This window comes from Amborella trichopoda, chromosome 2, assembly GCF_054954075.1.
Source record: "Amborella trichopoda isolate Santa Cruz 75 chromosome 2, AtrichopodaSantaCruz75HAP2 v2.0, whole genome shotgun sequence".
Lineage (NCBI taxonomy): Eukaryota > Viridiplantae > Streptophyta > Magnoliopsida > Amborellales > Amborellaceae > Amborella > Amborella trichopoda.
The window spans coordinates 13,262,681-13,283,389 of record NC_142337.1 but is presented as its reverse complement, the minus strand read 5'-3'; the positions used below and the strand labels follow the sequence as shown (position 1 = coordinate 13,283,389).

The following is a 20,709-nucleotide window of genomic DNA, read 5'->3' as shown; positions in this document are numbered from 1 at the left end:
CTCTCTCTCTCTACTGGACTCTAGAGAGAGAAAGCAGCCGACCTTCCAACCTCCAAATTTCTCTCCGCTCGACTTAGAGATAGAGAGAAGTAGCAGAGTGAGATAGTGTGTGTCCAGAGAGAGAGTGGTGCAATGGCTACCATAACCTCCCCCGCTACACTCTCCCGCATCGCTCCTGGCTCGCGCCTCCACTGCTCCACCTCTCGCCTCCCATCGACTTCGGGCCTCCGAATGCCTTTAGATGCTCGCAGGCTGGGTTTCTCGGGCAACGGTGCTAGCATCGCCTCGCAGAGGCTTTTGAAGGCCTGCGAGATGGTGTGCGGTGGGCGTCGAGGTCGCGGGCCACGTGGGGTGGTGTCCATGGTGAAGAAGAGTGTGGGGGACCTCACTGCCTCTGATTTGAAAGGGAAGAAAGTGTTCGTCAGGGCTGATTTGAATGTTCCTCTTGATGACAATCAGAATATCACCGATGATACCAGGATTAGGGCCGCAGTTCCCACCATTAAACATTTGATTGGAAATGGGGCGAAGGTTATTCTTTCCAGTCATCTGGTATGTGTTTTTTTTTTTTTGTTTCTCTTCTTGGTTTTTGTTTTGAATTATTTTCAATTATGGTTGAGATTAAAATTGAGTGTGTTCGATTTTATGGGAAAGTTTGGGGTTAATTGCGATTGTTTTTTTTTTTTAAATTGGTTTGGGTTAGCAGTGCTGCATTTGATCATTGGTTGAAGGTTTGGTTATGTGGAATTTTGGCATGCTGAATTTTGATTTTCCTTCCTTTCGTGTTTACTGAGGTTAATTGAGGGTTAAGTTGTTGCATTTAACAATGGAGTTGACTTTTGATTTTGTGAAAATTTGTACTTGGTTAATTTGGAATCAAGTTGGTGTTGTTTTGATCTATTTTCCGCATCATATTTCTGTAATTTCAAGGGATTCTGGTGTTGTGTTGTTGCCGTGGGGTTTTTTCATCCTTTTCATTGCTTTTTCTGTGAGAAAGATACAATCAAATACAGGAAGCGTTCAGTTTTCAGGTGGTTATAACTTGGGCTTCTTTCTATTTGGTCTTTTAATATTCTTTTCAATGTTTTGATGTGATTTTTCAGTATTGTTGTTGATTCCTAGGTTGTGATTCTGGGGGCATGTTAATCTTTTTTTAAAAAGGTAATTGAGTTACCTATGGGGAAAAAAACAATAAATTTGGGGTAATTGACTGTTTATAGTTCACTTTTTTTTTTTTTTCAAACACAACTCCCATTTTTAAATTATTAAAAAAATTATAATTGAAGAAAAAATTATTGAATTTCTATTTAAGGTATATTTGATATGCATTATCTACATAATATATACATTGCTCACTAATTAAAGTGAAGTATCTTGGTTTTTCCCTTCGATAAATTTTTTCATATGACCATCGACTCTTTCTTTGTTTGTTAGAAAATGCGCCCTTGCTACATTAGTATACCACCATTCCAATAAGTAATTCAGGTTTTTTTCAGTACAATTCTCAATGGCCATTTGAGAATCCCTATTGAGTTATTGTTGGTTATACATAGTTGTTATCATATTTTAAAAACTTAGGTCGTACAATGCTCTTGATTTTTGGATGAAATCTTATTTTTATTAAATTCGATAAATTTAAAGTGAAAATGCCATCAACTGTATCCAGTAACCATCCTTTGCGATAAATTCATAAGCTTTTTTCTGTTTTGTTATCCTCTTTCAGATTGGGTATTTCTCAAAAATGGAATTTCAGACCTAAGATAGTGTTCTTTGGTTTTTCAGGGGCGTCCAAAGGGTGTCACCCCTAAATACAGCTTGAAACCTCTTGTTCCTAGACTATCAGAACTTCTTGGTGTCACGGTATGCTCATTTCTTTCTCTTCTCTTGATTTGTGGAGATACTCTTGATCTTTGGAGATGCATGCAAATCATTGTGTATCTGCTACTGTTTGATATGCCGACCCCAATTAGTTGGGAAAAGGCTGTGATGATGATGATTTTCTACTTGTTTATTTTGTTTACTCAATTTGTGATGACTGACCAGGTTGTGAAGGCTGATGACTGCATTGGTGAAGAAGTCGAGAAACTTGTCGCTTCGCTTCCTGATGGGGGTGTTCTACTTCTTGAAAATGTGAGATTTTACAAGGAGGAAGAGAAGAATGAACCTGAGTTTGCAAAGAAGCTAGCTTCACTTGCTGATATCTATGTCAATGATGCATTTGGAACCGCGCACAGAGCACATGCATCCACAGAGGGTGTAACAAAATTCTTGAAGCCGTCTGTTGCTGGTTTTCTTTTGCAAAAGGTACAATTTTGGGTTTCAATTATTCATCTAGAATTACAGAAGCTATCTGTTGACATAAATTTATAATTGGCAATGCCTCTTTGCTTTGTTTTTCCCCGGCACATTTTTGGTACCACCGTTATTGATTTGGCTTATCAACACATCTTTTTCTTTTTAAGTTGCAATGCGGTCTAAATCATGTTATAGCTACTTTTCTTGGTGAGGTGTTGTTTCTGTTATTTACCCAAAAAGAGGTTTTGTTTCCATTTTTCTGAGCTCTCATCATGTGACACTGATGTTCATTGCAGGAGCTTGATTATCTTGTAGGGGCCGTTTCAAACCCTAAGAGGCCATTTGCTGCCATAGTAGGTGGCTCAAAGGTCTCATCCAAGATTGGGGTGATTGAGTCTTTGCTTGAGAAGTGTGATATCCTTCTGTTGGGTGGTGGAATGATCTTCACATTTTACAAGGCCCAAGGTCTTTCAGTGGGTTCATCCCTTGTAGAGGATGACAAGATTGATCTTGCTACTTCCCTTCTTGAGAAGGCCAAGGCCAAGGGGGTCTCTCTCCTCCTACCAACTGATGTTGTTATCGCCGACAAATTCGCACCTGATGCAGAGAGCAAGGTCAGCCTGTCCTTTCTTAAACCTCGAAACACTCTAAAAGAATAAACAAGAAGGGGGAAAACACAAGTTAGTCTAACTATTAGAAGAAACTAGTAAAATAAAATAAAATGGGCTTAATTTTTCAAGTGGAATAAATGGACTTTGACCAAATGATTGTGGTTTTTGTGCAGATTGTGCCAGCATCTGGCATACCTGATAGATGGATGGGGTTGGATATTGGACCTGACTCCATCAAGACATTCAGTGAAGCATTGGACACTACCCAAACGGTCATTTGGAATGGTCCCATGGGAGTGTTTGAGTTTGACAAATTCGCAGTTGGAACTGAGGTACGCTGTTTTTAGGAACATGTAGTCTTAGACTGATGCCTTTTCTTTTGTTCATTTATCAAGTTCTTTAATCATTGAAGAAAAAAAGAAGCATGCATGGAAAACATATATAATTTTACTCGGCTCCTGAAAAGGGGAAATTGTGTAGTTTTTCTTCAATGTTTTAGAAACCAGACCATGTCATCATTCTCCTGCTTTGAGAACATTGGTTTATTTATTGATAAATGAACAATGCAAAGTAATTTGGCAAACTTGAAATTGTGCGCAGGCCATTGCCAAGAAGTTGGCAGACCTTAGTGCTAAGGGTGTGACCACAATAATTGGCGGTGGAGACTCAGTTGCAGCTGTGGAGAAAGTTGGGGTGGCTGAAAAAATGAGCCACATTTCAACAGGGGGTGGTGCCAGCTTAGAGTTATTGGAAGGGAAGGCTCTTCCTGGTGTTTTGGCTCTTGATGAAGTTGTACCTGTCGCTGCTTGAGTTGAGAAACCTTCCCCTCCTCACCGTTCTTTTGTTCTTTTTTTTGTTTTTGTTTTCTCCTTTTTTTGTTTTTGGTTAAGCTTTTGTAAAAGCTTCTTTTCAGTGTTTATGAGCTTAGAATGGCATGCTGTAATTCAGAGTTCGGAATAATAATCGAAGGATATTTTTCATGAGTGCATATTCCATATTTAACATGGTGTTCTCTATGATACTTCATATCCATTGAAATATCCCTGCTTATGGGCTAAAAAGAAAACCCTAGAAGCTGCCTCTTAAGCTCTTTCCAGAATCAATCTATGCAACAGAAAAAACAGAAAAAAAAGGGGGGAAGTTCAAGGTTATTGGACTAACTGATTATCTGATGGAGGTGGTTAAAAAACTAAATTTATTGACCCATGTGGTAAATGATTTGAGAATTGTGATTGGTACAAATGCCATATTTTGTGGTTCATGTTTCTTATTTTGGTGGCTCTGGGTGAGATGGACCCAACCACACTCCCTTACCCCATCAAAGATCCCCCAACTTAATCATTAAGACCGGTCAATTTATTTCCTCTCTCGCTACATGAAAATGGCAAAATGTCCACCACTATAGAGACATCTGAGTCACACGTCGACACCCTCTACGGCTGTTGGGCCACAAAAAAAAAAAATTGAATATCAATTATTTTAAAAAAGTCTGGTTTATGTTTCATAGAAGTGTATACCAATTATTTTTTTTGATGCAAGGTCAAAATCATTATTGATCATTAGATTTGAAATCAAGTGGTTGAGAATTTGTCATTGTTTAGACACAAGTTCAAAACAAAATTTCTCCAATGTTGTGACATCTTTATGGAAACAAAATAAAGCCGCACCTCAAATTCTTGTCTGTAAAGCACTTTCGGCAATTGAAATCTAGATGATGGTTCTAAAATCAATTTCCAACGATGACAATAAAATTTGAAACTTAAAAAATGGTACAGATCTTGTGGATGTGTGAATACTTATTTTTAAGGCGAAATTGATGGTTTATAAAATTTTCTTACAATTTACATTATTTTTAGAGCTTGAAATTCTAATTTTTTTTCTACAACCATAATGTTCAAGTCGAGATGATTGATGTAAAGGTTTTTTAATGCTTGACTTGTGATTTTAGATGAGTTAGGAGGTGAGGTTTTACTCAGTATAATACAGCTAGAGCCCTATCAAATTATTTTTCAAAAATAAATAGTCAATATATAATCTTATTTTTTATCCTATTCCCAAGTCTCACTTTTTTGTTTTTTGTTTTTTTTCCACGCTTAACGTATTTCAGGTTTAGACATCCAATACCCAAATTGTGATCTTTTTATTTTGAGAGCGAACGGCTTGGATGTCTCGACTCAATTTTCAACAAGTGACTTGATTTTAAACATCAAAATCGATAATAGTTATCTGAAGCTATATGTTAACAAAAAGAGTTATGTTAGGGTGCTTACATCATAGAGCAATTTATGATTATACTCGAAGAATTTTGGACCTTATTTATCTTTGTTTGGTACATAGAGCACTTTTTAGTAATAGCATTTTTCGTCATTAAGAAAGGTATGACATCACTCACATGGAGCATTAAATATCACTAGTGTACTCGATATGGGCGATGTCACATTCTATGTTGATGATGTCACACCTTTCCTAATAACTAAAAATACCATTACTAAAAAAATGCTCCATATACAAAACAATGATATATAAATGTTCAAAATTTGTTGAGTACAATTATAAATTGCTCTATAGTGTGAGCATCCTAACATATTTTTTGAAAGAAGTACGTTGTAGCTATTTCATTAAGATAATAAAAGGACTACAAGAAACCAAAGAAAAACAGAAAAAGGAGAGGCCTAGGCTAAACAACCACGAACTAAGATGTAGCCGCTTTAGTAAGGCAATCTATATCTGAATTGTAGCCCCTCTTAACATGAACAAAAGAGCACTCGCGCAACCTCAAAGCTAGAATAATAGCATCCATAATACCAATGAGATTCCACGTCATAAAGTCTTGGCTTGGTGCACCATTTGATAACATTCACTGAATCACCTTCAATAATCACTTTGGAGTGGCTATTGGCTAGACGTTCCACTCCCATCTTAAGAGCCCAAAGATCTGCCACATTGATTTCACAGGAATGTAGTCTTCCCTAATAAGACCAGATAGTTGTACCCAAGTTATCCCTCAAAAGTCTGCCATACCCACTAACATTACCACGAACATGTCCGTCGAAATTCAGCTTGAACCATCCCACCGGAGGCTTAAACAAGGAACAGTTTAACCTCCTACGAGGCCTCTTCAAGAAGATAATATAATGGAAATTGGGGAAGATAAGGTCTTTGGGGAAGGAAAGCACCGGGAACACCCACTTGCCTTCACAGGTTTCGATCTTTGAGTTCAGGTTTCGAGTTGGAAGGCTTATAGGGCAGGTTACTAGTTCCTATTCTTGGGCCGAGTGTTAAGCTTGCTGGTTTGAATAAGCTCTGTAGTATACGAGCCAGACTAGCTTGTTGTTATATACTTACCACTCGCTGCCTAATGTTCGGCCTAGTTGTTCTATTGGGATTTGGAGTTCCTGTCCTCTTGCTGTCATGTCGATAGAGGAGTTGATTCTTGATTCGAGTACAGACATAGAGACATGTCAAGTAGAGCCTTCAGAACTGGACTCCACTGGTTTCGAGATAGGTTTCCCTGCGGGTAGTAGGAGTTTGTCTTCGGCTTTTTAGTATTCACTCCTAGTTTGTGTGCACCACGAGATAGAGTATCTCTTTATGGACACAAGAAGAGAATCCAGATTTTTGGATCGTCCCTCAAAGGTACACAAATTTCATTCTTTCCAAAGACTACATAGGGCAGCCGCCACTACCAGTCGCAATGGAGCAACACCTAAGGTCGAGAAGGGTGGTGTCTAGATCTATTGCATCAATTTCAAGATACTGAGTGAACGAGGGGTATGCCAATTGGAGATAGTGCTCAACCAATCCCAAAGGCTTTCAGTGAAAGAGCATCTCAGAAAAAGATGGTATGTGGTCACTTCATCATTTTTGCAAAATAAACAAACCCTCGGCAAGCATAAGCCCAATCTTCTTAGCCTGTCACTTGTTAGTAATCATCTGTAACACAGCAAACATAAGAACTATTTAACCTTGCTCGGGCTCCTACATCTCCAGAACTTGGCTAGATGGCCATAACTTTGAATGTAACGATCTCTGAATCGCACATTATGCAAATAAGAAACAGAGAAAGTGCTAGAAGGCTCTAGGGATCAAATAATTCTATCACGCTTTCGAGGCAGAAAACAAAAGTTGTAAAGGGAAGCCATGAGAGAGCTATAGTTATCCACCACATGAAGGTTAGCTCTACGAATATTGAGCATCACGTTCCAAATACGCTTATCTCTATCAAGAGATATAAAATTGGCCACCATGGCTTATTTCTAAACAGATCTAGAGTATAGATCTGGATATAGAAGTTTTAGGGGATAGTCCCCTAACCATTTATCGTGCCAAAATCTAGTGTGTGCTCCATCTCCCACCAACATCTTAGTGTGGCTGATGCCCCGCCATATTGGTGATTGATATAAAGAACTGGAACATGGTTTGGTGGTAAAGCCATCAAGATTGTGACCATACTTTCCATAAATTACCTTGGCCCATAGTTGATCTTGTTGGGCAGCAAGATGCCACTACCACTTGGTCAACAGAGCTTTGTTGACAGCCTTAATTCTCCGAATAGCCAAACCGCCTTTCTTACGTGGTAGACAAACTGAGTTCCAACAAATAAGATGGAAATTCTTTTTCTGTTGGGTGTCACTCTATAAAAAATTCCCCATCACTTTTACAAGTGTGGTACGACCTGCAAAGCTAAGGAATCTACACTTCTAGCTATCCAATTTGTACTGAGCCCGTTGGATGAGGGGATCCCACATAGCTCTTGGTGCTCATCCGTCGAGCAACAGTAACCCCAAGTATTTGGTGGGGAAGTGGTCGACTTCATAATTAAGCCAAGCTGCCCATTGGAGTACTTTAGAATCTTAACATGTGATGTTAATAATGCGAGATTTACTCATATTAATGTGCGCCCAGAAACCAACTCGTATATCTTCAGAAACAACTATACTTTCTAAATATTTTCCATAGACCCTTCGAGCAGCATTAGAGTGTCGTCCGCATACTGAAGGTGGCTTAAAACTAAACCATTCGGCCAAGCCCTTAGGCCATGGACAAGATGAGCATCCACCGACCCCTGAAGCATTTTACTAAATGCTTCAGCAGCTATAGTAAACAGAAAAGGAAGAGTGGATTTCATTGTCGCAGCCCTCGAGAAGCCTTGAAGAAACCATAGGCTTTATTTTTAACAATAAAAGAGAAATGGGCTAATGATAGACACCTGGAAATCCGTAATCTCCATCGTTTCCTAAAACCCATTAATTCCGTGATGGAGAACAGAAAAATCCCACTCTATACGGTCATAAGCTTTTTCAAAGTAAAGTTCCAGGAGAATGCCCTTAATTGACGAAGAGGATGTAGAATAAATGGTCTTTTGTGCAAGGATAATACCATCCTCAATAAATCTCTCTTTAACAAAGGCTATTTGGGGACTTTCAACCACGTCATTAAGAACAGCTCGCAATCTGTTCGCCAGCAGCTCTGCTAAAATCTTGTAGCAAGCAGAAAGTAAACTAATGGGTTTGACATCATGAAGGGACATAATAACTAACTTCTTCAAAATCCAAGAGATCAAAGTGGAATTCATCACTCTACAAATGATACCATCATAGTAGAATTGATTAATCCAAATGAGAATGTCCCCTTTGACCACCTCCCAGAATCTTTGAAGAAAGTGATAGGAAAGCCATCTAGACCATGCGCCTTATCCCTAGGAAGGTCAAAAAGGGCTTTTTTGGCCTCTTCCTCCAAAAATGGAGATTCAAGGCTGGAGGCCTTCTCATTAGAAATCATTTTAAAAGGAATCTATGTCAAATCGAAAGGCAATCTGGCTCCGGATTTAAAAGCCTCCTGGAAGTGTGCTATAATGGCAGCATTCCAAATATCAGTATCATCTTGATTAATACTCGAGATTTCCATTGCACTTAGGCTATTAGTTTGGCATCTAGAGTTCGCAATGGAGTGGTAATACTTGTTATTATTATCTCCCTCTTTGACCCATTTAGAGCAATATCCTTGAAACCAGAAGATCTCTTCCTTCCTAAGAAGGTCATTAAGCTCAATTTTTTTGTTATCTTTCAACAGTTAGACCCCCATTTTGCTGCTGCAAAACAGTGATGGCATCAATATCAGAGACCAAGTTCCTAATGGTATGGCCAATATTGCGAAATTTAGCTTCACCCCATGTAATAAGCTTCTTCTTGATAAATTTAAGTTTCTTGGTTATCGCAAAGCCCAACCATTCTATCACTAAGCTCTCCATCCAAAAATCTGAAACAAGTTTTAGAAGAGACTTGTCTTCAAACCACATAAGCTCAAAGCGGAATGGTGGCTTATTGAGAGAATCTCTATCAGAGCAGAGAAGTAAAGGAATATGGTCTGAAGCTAGTTGACGGGCTGCCTTCACCAAAGCTTTAAAGATGACAGACTCCTAACTGGGAAAAACCAGGAACCGATCAAAGCTTGGATAGCTTAGGGTTCGAAACCGAGTTATTCAACCAAGTGAAGTCCATTCCCACAATAGAGTAGTCGAACAACTCGTTAGTCATGATAAAATATATCTAATAAGGCCATTTGAGGTGTGATGGGAGGATTCGAAGAGACTTCATCAGTGATCATTACCAAATTATAATCCCCAACACCACACCAAGGCAAACCACAGGAAGAAATAACATGTGAATTACTTCTAGAACGACCTCTTTCTCACCTACCACATTTGGACCATACATATTCGATAAACACCATGGAACTAGGTCCAAAGTATTAACAGTCAAACAATGGAAAGCAGCATCAAAAGCACACCCCGAAACAACAGTGGGGTCCTAAACAGTTAACAGATCTCCAGAGAGACCATTATAAGGTACATATAAAAAGTCTAAAGGGCCAGAGCCCCAAAAAGATCAGATGAACACCACATCCAAGGAAACCATCTTCGTTTCCTGTAAAACAAGGATGTTAGGTCTGAAGTCAAACACCAAACATCTCAACACCCCGCTCCTGTTAATGTCTCCTTGGCCCCAGACGTTCCAAGATAGCACAATCATCGCCATCGAAAGTCTTGACCTCCCCTCGTAGTTCCTGGGAGACCAGGTGCAAGAGGGTTGAAAGGGAGTGCTGCAAGGAGTTTCTCAATTTCCCGTTGAAGACAAGGCTTCTGGGGTGGTGGATTAGGGGCAACAACCTCTTCAACAATCCTGACCTCTCCCTTAAACTTCAACTGCATACCAGCCAACATCTTGCCCACACGATCCCATGCTATAGCCATCTTGTGTTTTTGCCTGGACTAGTTAGCATCCTTAGGGTCAAGGTCTTCCTCCTCCAAAAAAAATTTAGTAACCAATATAGGGGGTATCTTAGGAACATCAGGGATAGAGGCTAGGAGCAATCCTTTGGAGTGCTCGGCTGGGGTTGCTATCATAGCAGGGTTCTTCAAAGTCACCAAGCATTGTTGTCTTCCCATTTAGAAAGAGGAAGGTATAAGACATTCTCATGAGCTAGGGTGGATCAGACACATCAATGTCTTTCTTTTCAGGAACCTCTATAATATTAACTTGGGCCATGAGAGCAAAAGAATAAGGGAGCCGAAGAAATCTACGCAGGAGATACAGAAGAACGAAGTAGAAGAGAAGGGTCCTAAACAACGAGTATTGGCCTTGGCCCTAGCCCTTAAATAAAGCTGAAGAATGAGAATGAAAGGTCGTCAATGCCAAGTTATTAGAAGGACAGGGGGGTGACATTTGGCAAGCAGGTACCTTCCCGAAGATGTGCATCGATTCACATTGAAATAACACTGACGACACGCCTTCCTCCAGCATATCAACTGTCATTCTATCCAGCCCTTCCGACCGTTGATTCTTTGGGCTCGGGTTGAGCTCAACAATCCATGGTTAGCAGCACTCTACCTGTTTATGATCTTCACCATCAATCCATGGTTCGCAGCACTCCACCTGTTTACGATTTCCACCATCTGACGAATGCGGTGACAATTGCGTGGACTGTCTAGGGAAGCGATGAGAGACGGCGCCACAGACGTGCCTGACACCAATGTGCATCCTGAAGGGTTCGAAAAGGATTCTATTTGACATCTCACCAGCCACATATGTGGAGCCTAGAAAGCGTTTCATAGGTTACGGTTTAAGAGTAGGCACGTGTTGCGACAAACACAACAACACGTTACTTCTGCTTGAAGAGTTTGAATTTGAATTTCGGGAGAAAAGGCAGACTCTAGGAACCACCAAAACAGGGGATGAGCCAATCATCTCCTCTCTCCACTCCTTACAGAATGTCTTCTTCAATTCGTACCGCTGCTTAGGAGAAGGGACCCTCCTCTTTCTGGAAACCATAGTCCATGGTTGTTCCCGGCCGACAGAAACAAGATTCTGGCCAAAACGGAAATTCGATGTGAGCACCCTAACATAACCCTTTACAAAATATATCAAGTATAGTGTGTTCCCATGAGAGCACATTTTACACTTAGTTCTTATAAATGTGTCTTTTATTCGAGTAAGTGGACAATGTGATCCAACATGACTACACTATAGTTTCTCCTTTTCAAAAAAGATGTGGTTAGGTAGGGGTAGTAATGGGCTGGAAATCTAGGGCTTGGACCAGAAAATCTGGCCCGAGGGTTCTGCTGTGCCTAGGCCAAGCCAAGACATTACCAGCCACGTTCATCCCTACGGCCTCTATTTCATTATCTTTTATTTATTTATTTGATTTCTTTATATTTTTTTGCTTTTTTTTTTTTTTTGTAACGGGCTCGCCCTTGATAGGGCCAGTGCTTTGGGGTTTTCTAATATCAGAAAAAATGAGGCTTCTTGTAAATTTCCCAAAACTAAAAAATCTTATTTTATGCACCACAAATTGTCATGCATGGAACATTGGCCAACATACTTCATCCTAGGTTACAACTTGAATAATAATCGTGCAAGCCTCTCCCCTAGCTGAACCTACATGCTCCAACAAAAAATTGGATGGACGGTAGAGGACTGCCTTCCCTACTCAGTGAGTCAGGCTGGGCTAACCAAGTCATTTCCCTACTTTAAGATAAGTAGTGAACGAACCTTGAATTATGCTCGAGACCAATGTTTGAAATGTCGTTTGAAATGTCGCTGACCTGATCCAGAATTGCCCATATTAAGATCGGGAATCGTTAGAACCCTTATGGATCCTTTAATACATAGGGATCCGCCCAATTCCCCCCAAGAGATCAGGTTCTATCAAAAATCTTCCAGTTTTGGCCTGACATATCTGGTTCTATTAAGTTATGAACTGGTTTGGAAGGACAAATTTATTCTTTATAAGAACTATTTTTAAATCTTAAATAATTGAAGAAACCAAATTGTTCCCCACCAAATGGTATCATGCAGGGCCCACAAACCACCTACTCCTCCACCAACCATACGCCAACATTGCCATCAATTCGAGCATCATGTCCACAATGGTTGAGTCTTGATCCCCTCCCATTACCTTTCCGTCTCTGTGTCTCCCTTCCCCCCCTCAATTGGCATCTATCTCTCTCTCCCACAACAGTCGTATTATAGTATAATGCAACCACACCTTCTAAAAAACTATATTTGTGGTATTTGTAAGACCCAAAATTTTGTACACATACTCTCTTTATCTCAATAATCAATCTAAAAATAATACTAATAATAACTTACAACCTATATATGGCCAAAATGAGTTCTCTCCAACAATGAATCTAGATTGTCTATTTGATAAATTTCAAGATCTAGGCCTTTATAAATTCAAAATCATTTTTTTTTTAATATTGTTAATATAATGATAATAAAATTATCATAAAATTTTGGAAATAAAAGCAATCATTTTCAGACCTAGATCTAAGCATCTCACAAAAATGGATGGCCTATATTAATTTTCGCCCATAGGTATATATATATATATATATATATGTATAGTAATGACATTATGAGGCCCTCCCACACTCATGTGAGTAGGACTCCAATGATCATCATTAAATTTTGATACAAATCGCTAAAAACGTTATCACATGGGTGTGAGACTTAGGTGAATGGGTTTTATTGATAACTTTTCTATAAATCTGTACTAAAATTTAATGGTGATCCTTTAAGGTCTTACTTACATGGGTGTGGGAGGACTCAAAAAATATATGGGATTTTCAAACAATTTGAGGTTTGTGAAAGATGGGTTTTGTAGAGAGAAAAGTAAGAAGGGAAGAGGGAATTTGGTAGCAAAGGCATTTGGAAAAGACCCCAATAATAAGGAAGGAGATTTTACGTTATTAATGTCACACTTGAGAAGAGCAAGAAGGTCTTGGCTATGCAGAAGGACCTTCTACAATTTTCTCTCTCCGTCCAAATTCTAGGATATTAAGGCATGGAAAAAATGAAGGTCATGAATGAGATACATGTCAAATTATTCTAGAATATTAAGGCATGGAAAAAATGAAGGTCATGAATGAGATACATGTCAAATGAAGGAGAGAGAGAAAGAGGTAATGAAGGGGAGAGAGAGAAAGAGCTAAATAAAGAATACGCAAAGGATCTATAAGAGAGATAAATTTTTTGCTATTGAAAAATCAAAAATTTTAAATTTTTGGTTTTTCAAAAACCGAAATTGGCCTGATTTCGATTTTGAAAAAATCAAAAATGGGTGATTTCGTCTTTTTTTTAAAAAATGGTATGAAATTAAAACAACGGACATATCAATAATAATAGAAAGTATTCGATATTTTGGTAATAACAAAAACTAAAACGGACATTTATATAACTTTCCTTAAATTTTAAACACATTTGATATACGTGAAAATATACAAAAAAAATTCCCTAATATGACCGAGCATGGGATTTTTTTTTATACAAATTCATCCAACACAATTATTATTATTATTATTATTATTATTATTATTATGATGTTATTTTTTATTTTTACACTCTAGGTCATTCAAACGTATCAAACCAGAGCGGCATGGTTAAAGTAAGTTTTTTAAGTTTTTATCATGTTATGCGTTACACATCACAATGGTATGTGACAAGGGTTCTATAAAGTTGGGGGAGTTAAAAGAATATTTTTTTTATTGATGGGCGTCACAAACAAATAATAATAAATGTAAGCACCTTAAAAGTTAAAAGATGCGACTTGTATAGAATAGAACAACTACACTTTGTTTGGGAATCTCGTACCAACCCTGTTTGCTGCAGCTTTATGAGATCGCCAAAAAAATATTGGAATTGAGTTGGACTGTATGGTACATGGAAGCCACTTTTGAAATCCTCCCAAGTGGCAATCCTACCCTCTTCCTTCGTTAATTGGTACTATAGTTGTGCATCACCTATTAAGTTGATTGAGACAAGAGGGATATGATCTTCTTCCGGTGTTTGATGGAATTCGAAGAATTGGTCAGCTCCACACACCCAACTGGTAGGGTCTTCTTCCCCATTGAACTTGGGAAAGTCCAATTTTACCATTCGTGGAAGGTAGGTTCCAATGGACCCCATACTTCCATTTTGAAGTGAACCCGTAAGTGTCTGCCTTGTATACATTGGTGGCAGTTGACTGTTGGAAGATTCATCATTATTTCGGCTGTTCTTCCATTGATCGAGTCGAGTATTGATCGCAACGAGCATCTGCTGCATGGACTCCATCACCTCCTTGAAACTTCGCTCCTGATCTGCCTTCAAACTCCCCAACTCGGACTCCAAACGATCTAGGTTTTGATCCACCATGTCTGGCTTTGATACCAATTGTTATGGGCTCGGCTCACTGATCGTGTGTGACGCTAGGGATAGTCCAACGGATCCACAATATTAAAACACTATAAGACCCACATCCTAGCTGAACCAACACAAGTGATATGGCAAAAACCAATCTTTTCTTCTAAAAAATAAGAAGAACCAATTTAGTCAAATTGCACCATTCGTGAAAGCATTTACCACTCTTCATGTTCAATTTTTAGTAAAATCCAATCATTTACCAATAAATTAAACTTACCCAACTTATTGAGCCTCCAAAAATAAGCATAAATATCAATTAACCAACAAATAAGAGCAAAAACCAACTCTGAGAAAAATTAGAATAGGTATCAATTAACAAAGAAATATTCCGAGCAAAAACCTATTATTGAACAAAGACTTGTCCCGAGCTACAAACCTACTCTTTAACAAACAAATATTTTGAGCAAAATCCTACTCTAAGCAAAAACCTATTCTGAGAAAAATCAACATAAATATCAATTAATAAAGAAATGTTCTGAGCAAACATCTATTCTTGAACAAAGACATGTTCTGAGCAAAAAACCTATTCTTTAACAAACAAATAATCTGAGCAAAATCCTATTATGAGCAAAAACCTATCATTGAACTTCCAAATATCAGCATAAATATCAATTAACAAACAAAAAAGAGCAAAAACATGTTCTGAGAAAAATCAACATAAAAATCAAAAAAATCAGCCGTAAAAAAATGAACTTCGTATTATACAATAAAAAAGCATAAAATTTTGGGAAACATCAGCACACATAAAAACCTCAGCCATCCCTCTCATTCTATACCTAATTGTAAGATGGACTCTTTATTTAATTTAAGCTTAAATATAGGTTATTTGATTGGCGGAGCTTCAAACTATAAAGACAAACAGGTTTGCACATCCAATTTTGAGAAAGATCATATTGAAAACAACAATAGATAAGGTATGAAACCAACAAATCCTACTAAAGCTTCATAAGAGCTTCATAAACACGAAAGAACATCAAAAGGAAAAGAAAACAGTGACCGTGCATGAATAGAAGAGGAATCAGGTACACTTTAAAAGGAAAAAAAGAATCCCTACCCCAAAGAAAATAGAAAATCAAATGAAACTTAATCTATGCATTTTCAGGGCAAAAAATGTATTATCAATAATAGACAAGAAATATAGCAAAGAAAAGATGGCCGCCTTTCTCATCATAGACTCTAAAACTTCCATATTATACTGAAGTTTCCAATGATGCTTTTAATTTCAAGCATTTGACAGGTTTTCATGTCCTTTTTTCTATTATAGACTTGGGGTAGGATGTGAGTTTGGAAATGAGCTCTTGTGATTTGATGCAGAGAGCTATTGGGGTTTTTGCAACGCTCTATAAATCTCAAACAAATACAACCTTTACATATGGGTTGGGCTGCAGAGAGGCACAGTGAAGAGGGATGCGAGCGGCTTCTCTCGACGAGCAGCAAGAGGGCACGAGCAGGAAGAAGGTGAGAGCAGTGAGAGGGCGCGAGTAGAAGTTACTTGAATTAGGTGCGAGTAGAGAGAGAGTGAGAAGCAGAGGGAGAGTGCCTTTGGTTTTTAGGAAGTAGGAGGGAGAGAGAGAGAAAGAGCCGCGAGAAGGCGAGAGGCCGAGAGCAGTGAGAAGAGAAGGGTGCGAGCAGAGAGAGAGCGCATCTGGTTTTTTGGGAAGTAGGAGAGAGAGAGAGAATGAGATGCAGAGAGAGAGCATGTCTGGTTTTTGGGAAGTAGGAGAGAGAAAAACCAAGGAGATAGAGGAAGTGCGGCAAAGAGAGAGTGCAATGCTTTTTTGAGGAAGTAAGAGAGGGAAATCCAGAAGAGAGAGAGAGCGAGAGGCGCTCTTTTTAAGGCATCGTTGACAATGTACCAGCTAGTCAACGTTTTAAAAAAAACCCGCTCTTTTTTGGGGTAAATGTTGGACCTCTTTTATAGCATTTTAGACCATCGAATTTTCAACTTCTCGTCATCACCGTTCGGCTCATCTCAATGGGGTGCACGAGCGGGCTAACCCCATACTTTCCCATATATAAATATATATAGGGAAAATATCCTATAGGCGTACTACTACAGTAAACGCCCACGACCTAAATTGAATATGGGCATATGACGATCACGGATGTCCGGTAGTGTTTGAATTTTAATTTTTTTATACAAACCCAAATCACTTGAAAATTTGGATGTGTGTTTTTCAAAAATATGAAAATCTAAAAAAACATATTAAAAAAAATATTTTACATGAAAAAATTGACCAATACACCCCCGAAATGTTTCGGAGGTATTTTGGTCAATTTTTTTACGAATTATTTCTTTTTATATTTTTATTAGGCGCGCCTTGATGAGAAGAACACATACGTAAAATTTCAAATGATTTGGATTTGTAGAAAAAAATTAAAATTCAAACACAAAATGAGGTCGTGACCGTCAGATCGACCCAGATTCAATCTAAGCCATTGGTGTTTACTGTAGCGGCCAGCTAGTGGGCGTACAGAATCCACTCATATATATATATATATATATATATATATATATATATATATGGAAAAATAGGATTGTATAATAAAATCATTTTTTTTTGATACAAAGACGTCACAAAAGTACTTAGCTGTAAGATGTCAAACCTGGCATATTAAAAAGGTACACAGAATTTGAGAAATTTATTTTGAACTTTAAGCCCGACCAATAGCACACACCTAGGCACCCAATTAGAAATCTAAAGGGCAAGAGTACAAGTGACTTCCTTATACAAAGGTAAATGCACTTACTGTGTACTATCTTTTCATGAATTTTTAGAGAATGAATAATTAATTTCAAGTAAAAGATTACAGGAATTTAGAGAGGAAAGCAAAGAATTTGCAATAACAAAAAACTACTCATATTCTGGCTTAGTTTTAGAGAGAAAATTCATTCTCAATTGAAAAAGAGGGAAAGAGAGTTCTCAATATGCCAGTCTATGGTGGTTGTTTTTTGGTCTCCTTTGTAGAGAGAAAGTACCAAGTATTTGGTTGCTTGGTTAATGTTTTGCAGAGAGAGAAAATGCGCTCAAAATAAGAAAGAGAGAAGCAGAGGCCTAACCGTTCCAGGCTAAAATGGAGGAATGTAAGACTCATAAAATTCTTTCATACTTCCTCTCATGTAAGGATTACAAGAGAGGTACAGATTCTTCACAATCAAAGCTCTCGAATCCTCTGCAACTTTCAATGAAAGCTTCAAAGTCCTTAATTCCATGTCCGTCTCTTTGGGCAATCCAGTGATGAAGTTCCTAAAGATCACTTGCTTGTTCTCAACCTCTTCCATGGCTTCCAAAACCCTAATTTACAGAAGTCGGGGAAACCGGTTGAATCAACCCTAGCTACGGAGGGGCAAAAACACAGAGCAAAACCTAGCCTTTCTAGTTCGCCATGGATGCGTTGGGTTGGTGGAAAGAGAAGGTAGACGCGCATCTGACGGTCCAGATCACGTAGTGCAAAATAATTATTTGATCTTGACCATCCATTTTAGCAACCGCTATCCGTCATCAACAGCCATTGAGATGGTTTGGTGGATGTAAAAAGAATAATTTAAGTTCGTTTCCCTCCAGAATTCGATATTAGGATACAACTTTTATAAAGGGTGCGGTTTGTATAGAGCCGAGGCTCTAACCAATCACAATAAAACGCACCTTTAAATATTTCAATAATGAAAATATGTGATAGCCTTAAAATATATTTTCATTTTTAATTATAAAATTTAAGTTTAAAAAATAGAGTAGCTTGAGCATAACTATGAAAGCTTGAAAATATTAACAATTGAAGGTCTAAAAATGTGTTACAAAGCGAATTGTTTGCAAAACTTGAAATCCATTTTTTTTTCATGTCCATGCATCTTGATGTTGAGATGATCAATTTGAAGATATTTGAGCATCAAAACAACCTCTTTTAGTGAAATTTTTGAGGGGGCTCTGATTGTTTAGAGCATTGACTCTATATAAACTTTTTCGTTTTATAGAATGCCTATGTCTTTAGTAAATAAAGAAAGGATAAAGTTTCTCTAGGGCATGCGCTTTATGAAAACAAAATAAAGCCTCACCTCAAATCCTTGTCTAGAAAGCACTTTCAATAACGGTAATACACATGATGGATTTAAATCAATTTCCAACACCGATAATAAATTTGAAACTAAAAAACTGATAAAGATCTTACGGGTCTATGAACACCTAATTTTAGGGTGAAATGGATGGTCTAGATAATTTGTTAATATACACACTTTTTAGAGTTTAAAACCTTTTTGTTTTCACAACTAATATGTTCAATCCAAAATTATCAATGTAAAGGTTTTCCAATGTTTGAATTGTAATTTTTGATGAATTATGAGGTGATGATTTACTTATTTTGATAGGGCTGCAACCCTATCAAACCATTTTCCTATAAAATTGCACCATTTTCTAATCTATAAAACCAACTTGAGTTATGTTTTATAGGGTTATGTTAGGGTGCTCACACTATGAAGTAATTCATTATTGTACTCAACAAAATTTGTATACATATACCCTTGTTTTGTATATAGATTTTAAAGACATTTTTAGTAATTAGGAGAGATGTGATGCCATCTACATAGAGTGTGACATCACCCACATGTAGCATTAAATACCACTAGTATGCTTCATGTAGTTGATGTCACACCTTATGTGGATGACATCATATCCCTCCTAATGATAAAAAAATACCCTTATTAAAACAATACTCTACGTACAAAACAATGATATAAAAGTATCAAAAATTATAAAGTATGATGATAAATTATTCCATAGGGTGAGCACCGTAATATAACCCAACTTTATAATACGTGGCCGAAATAAGTAAGAATTTTACCTTTTTTTATAGGATAATGGTTTGATACGACAGCAACCCAATCAAAATAAGTAAAAAGTCACCTCATAATTCAACAAAAAGAATGTGATTTGTATAGAGCCGAAGCTCTAAACAATCAAAGTAAATCACACTTTCACATAGTGTTGAGAAATATGGTTTCAATACTGGAAATCTTTGTGATGACCTTAAAATATATTTTCATCTTTAATTATAAAATTTAAAGCTTCAAAAATAGTATAGATCAAGCCGATCTATGAAAACTTAGAAATTTTGAAAATTGCCGATCCAAAAATACATTACAAGATACAATATTTACAAAAATTGAAATCCATTTGTCTAATGTCAATGCATCTTGATGTCAAGATGATCAATTTGAGGATATTTGGGCAACATAACAACTTCAGCCTTAGCTCTATATAAACTTTTTCCTAATAAGGGATATTTTGGAGGACATCAGCACAATTTTCTTAAAATTGAAAGAAGACACTGTGGATAATTGAAGAAGATCACTGTGGATTGGTGGGGCTACAATCAAAGGGGCCATAATCTTTAAATCAAAATTTGCAACATTTAGTTTATTTTTTTGTTTTTTAAGATTGTTACAAATGATTTTTACAAAATCATAAATTGATTTGAAACTTTTTTTCTTTTTTCCAAAAGGAAAAACTGGCTCATACATCATCTTGAGATCAAGAACACCAAAAGAAAATGGCTAGGAGGGCCCCACTGATGGGGCTCAAAATCTAATGATTTTCTAGACTCGATCATTCTCCACAAGCCTACACCTACTCCCATGATAAGGGTAGCGCTACTTGTCTTTAAAGAGTTAGAACAAATGGTGAACCGGGCATCCAGGATCCAACCAATTTTCATATGTGAGAATTGATCAATAAAAAAGCAAAAATTTAAAATTTAAATAGAAAGCATAATAAAATATGGCAAATTATCTAAATACCCAAATATAAAATATATTTTGCCCATTTCCAACACACGACCATGTTTTCATGTGTATTTTAAAAAGGAATAAAAAGATACAGGCAAAGAGTTAACTTGTTCATCTCTCATGGTAATTTGACAAAATTTCCAACAAAAAAAATATAGATCATGAGAACCAGTCGATCTAGATTCCACATGAAACCTGCCGGTTTCCTCGGGGAACCAAATGAATCTGTGGGAACCAGTCTGATTCATAATTTCAATTACAAACTAGGTTGGTTTCCACT

The 20,709-nt window shown here is 37.5% G+C and overlaps 1 protein-coding gene across 1 annotated transcript; it reads left to right on the top strand.

Annotated features, from left to right (window-relative positions):
• Window positions 1–12: 12 nt before the first annotated feature.
• On the top strand, window positions 13–3,894 carry LOC18448088 (phosphoglycerate kinase 3, cytosolic). Its single transcript, XM_006858164.4, has 6 exons — window positions 13–552; window positions 1,783–1,860; window positions 2,044–2,304; window positions 2,592–2,909; window positions 3,080–3,238; window positions 3,507–3,894. Exons 1-6 carry the CDS (start codon window positions 133–135, stop codon window positions 3,714–3,716), a joined length of 1,446 nt encoding a protein of 481 aa, XP_006858226.1. The 5' UTR covers window positions 13–132; the 3' UTR covers window positions 3,717–3,894.
• Window positions 3,895–20,709: the final 16,815 nt, after the last annotated feature.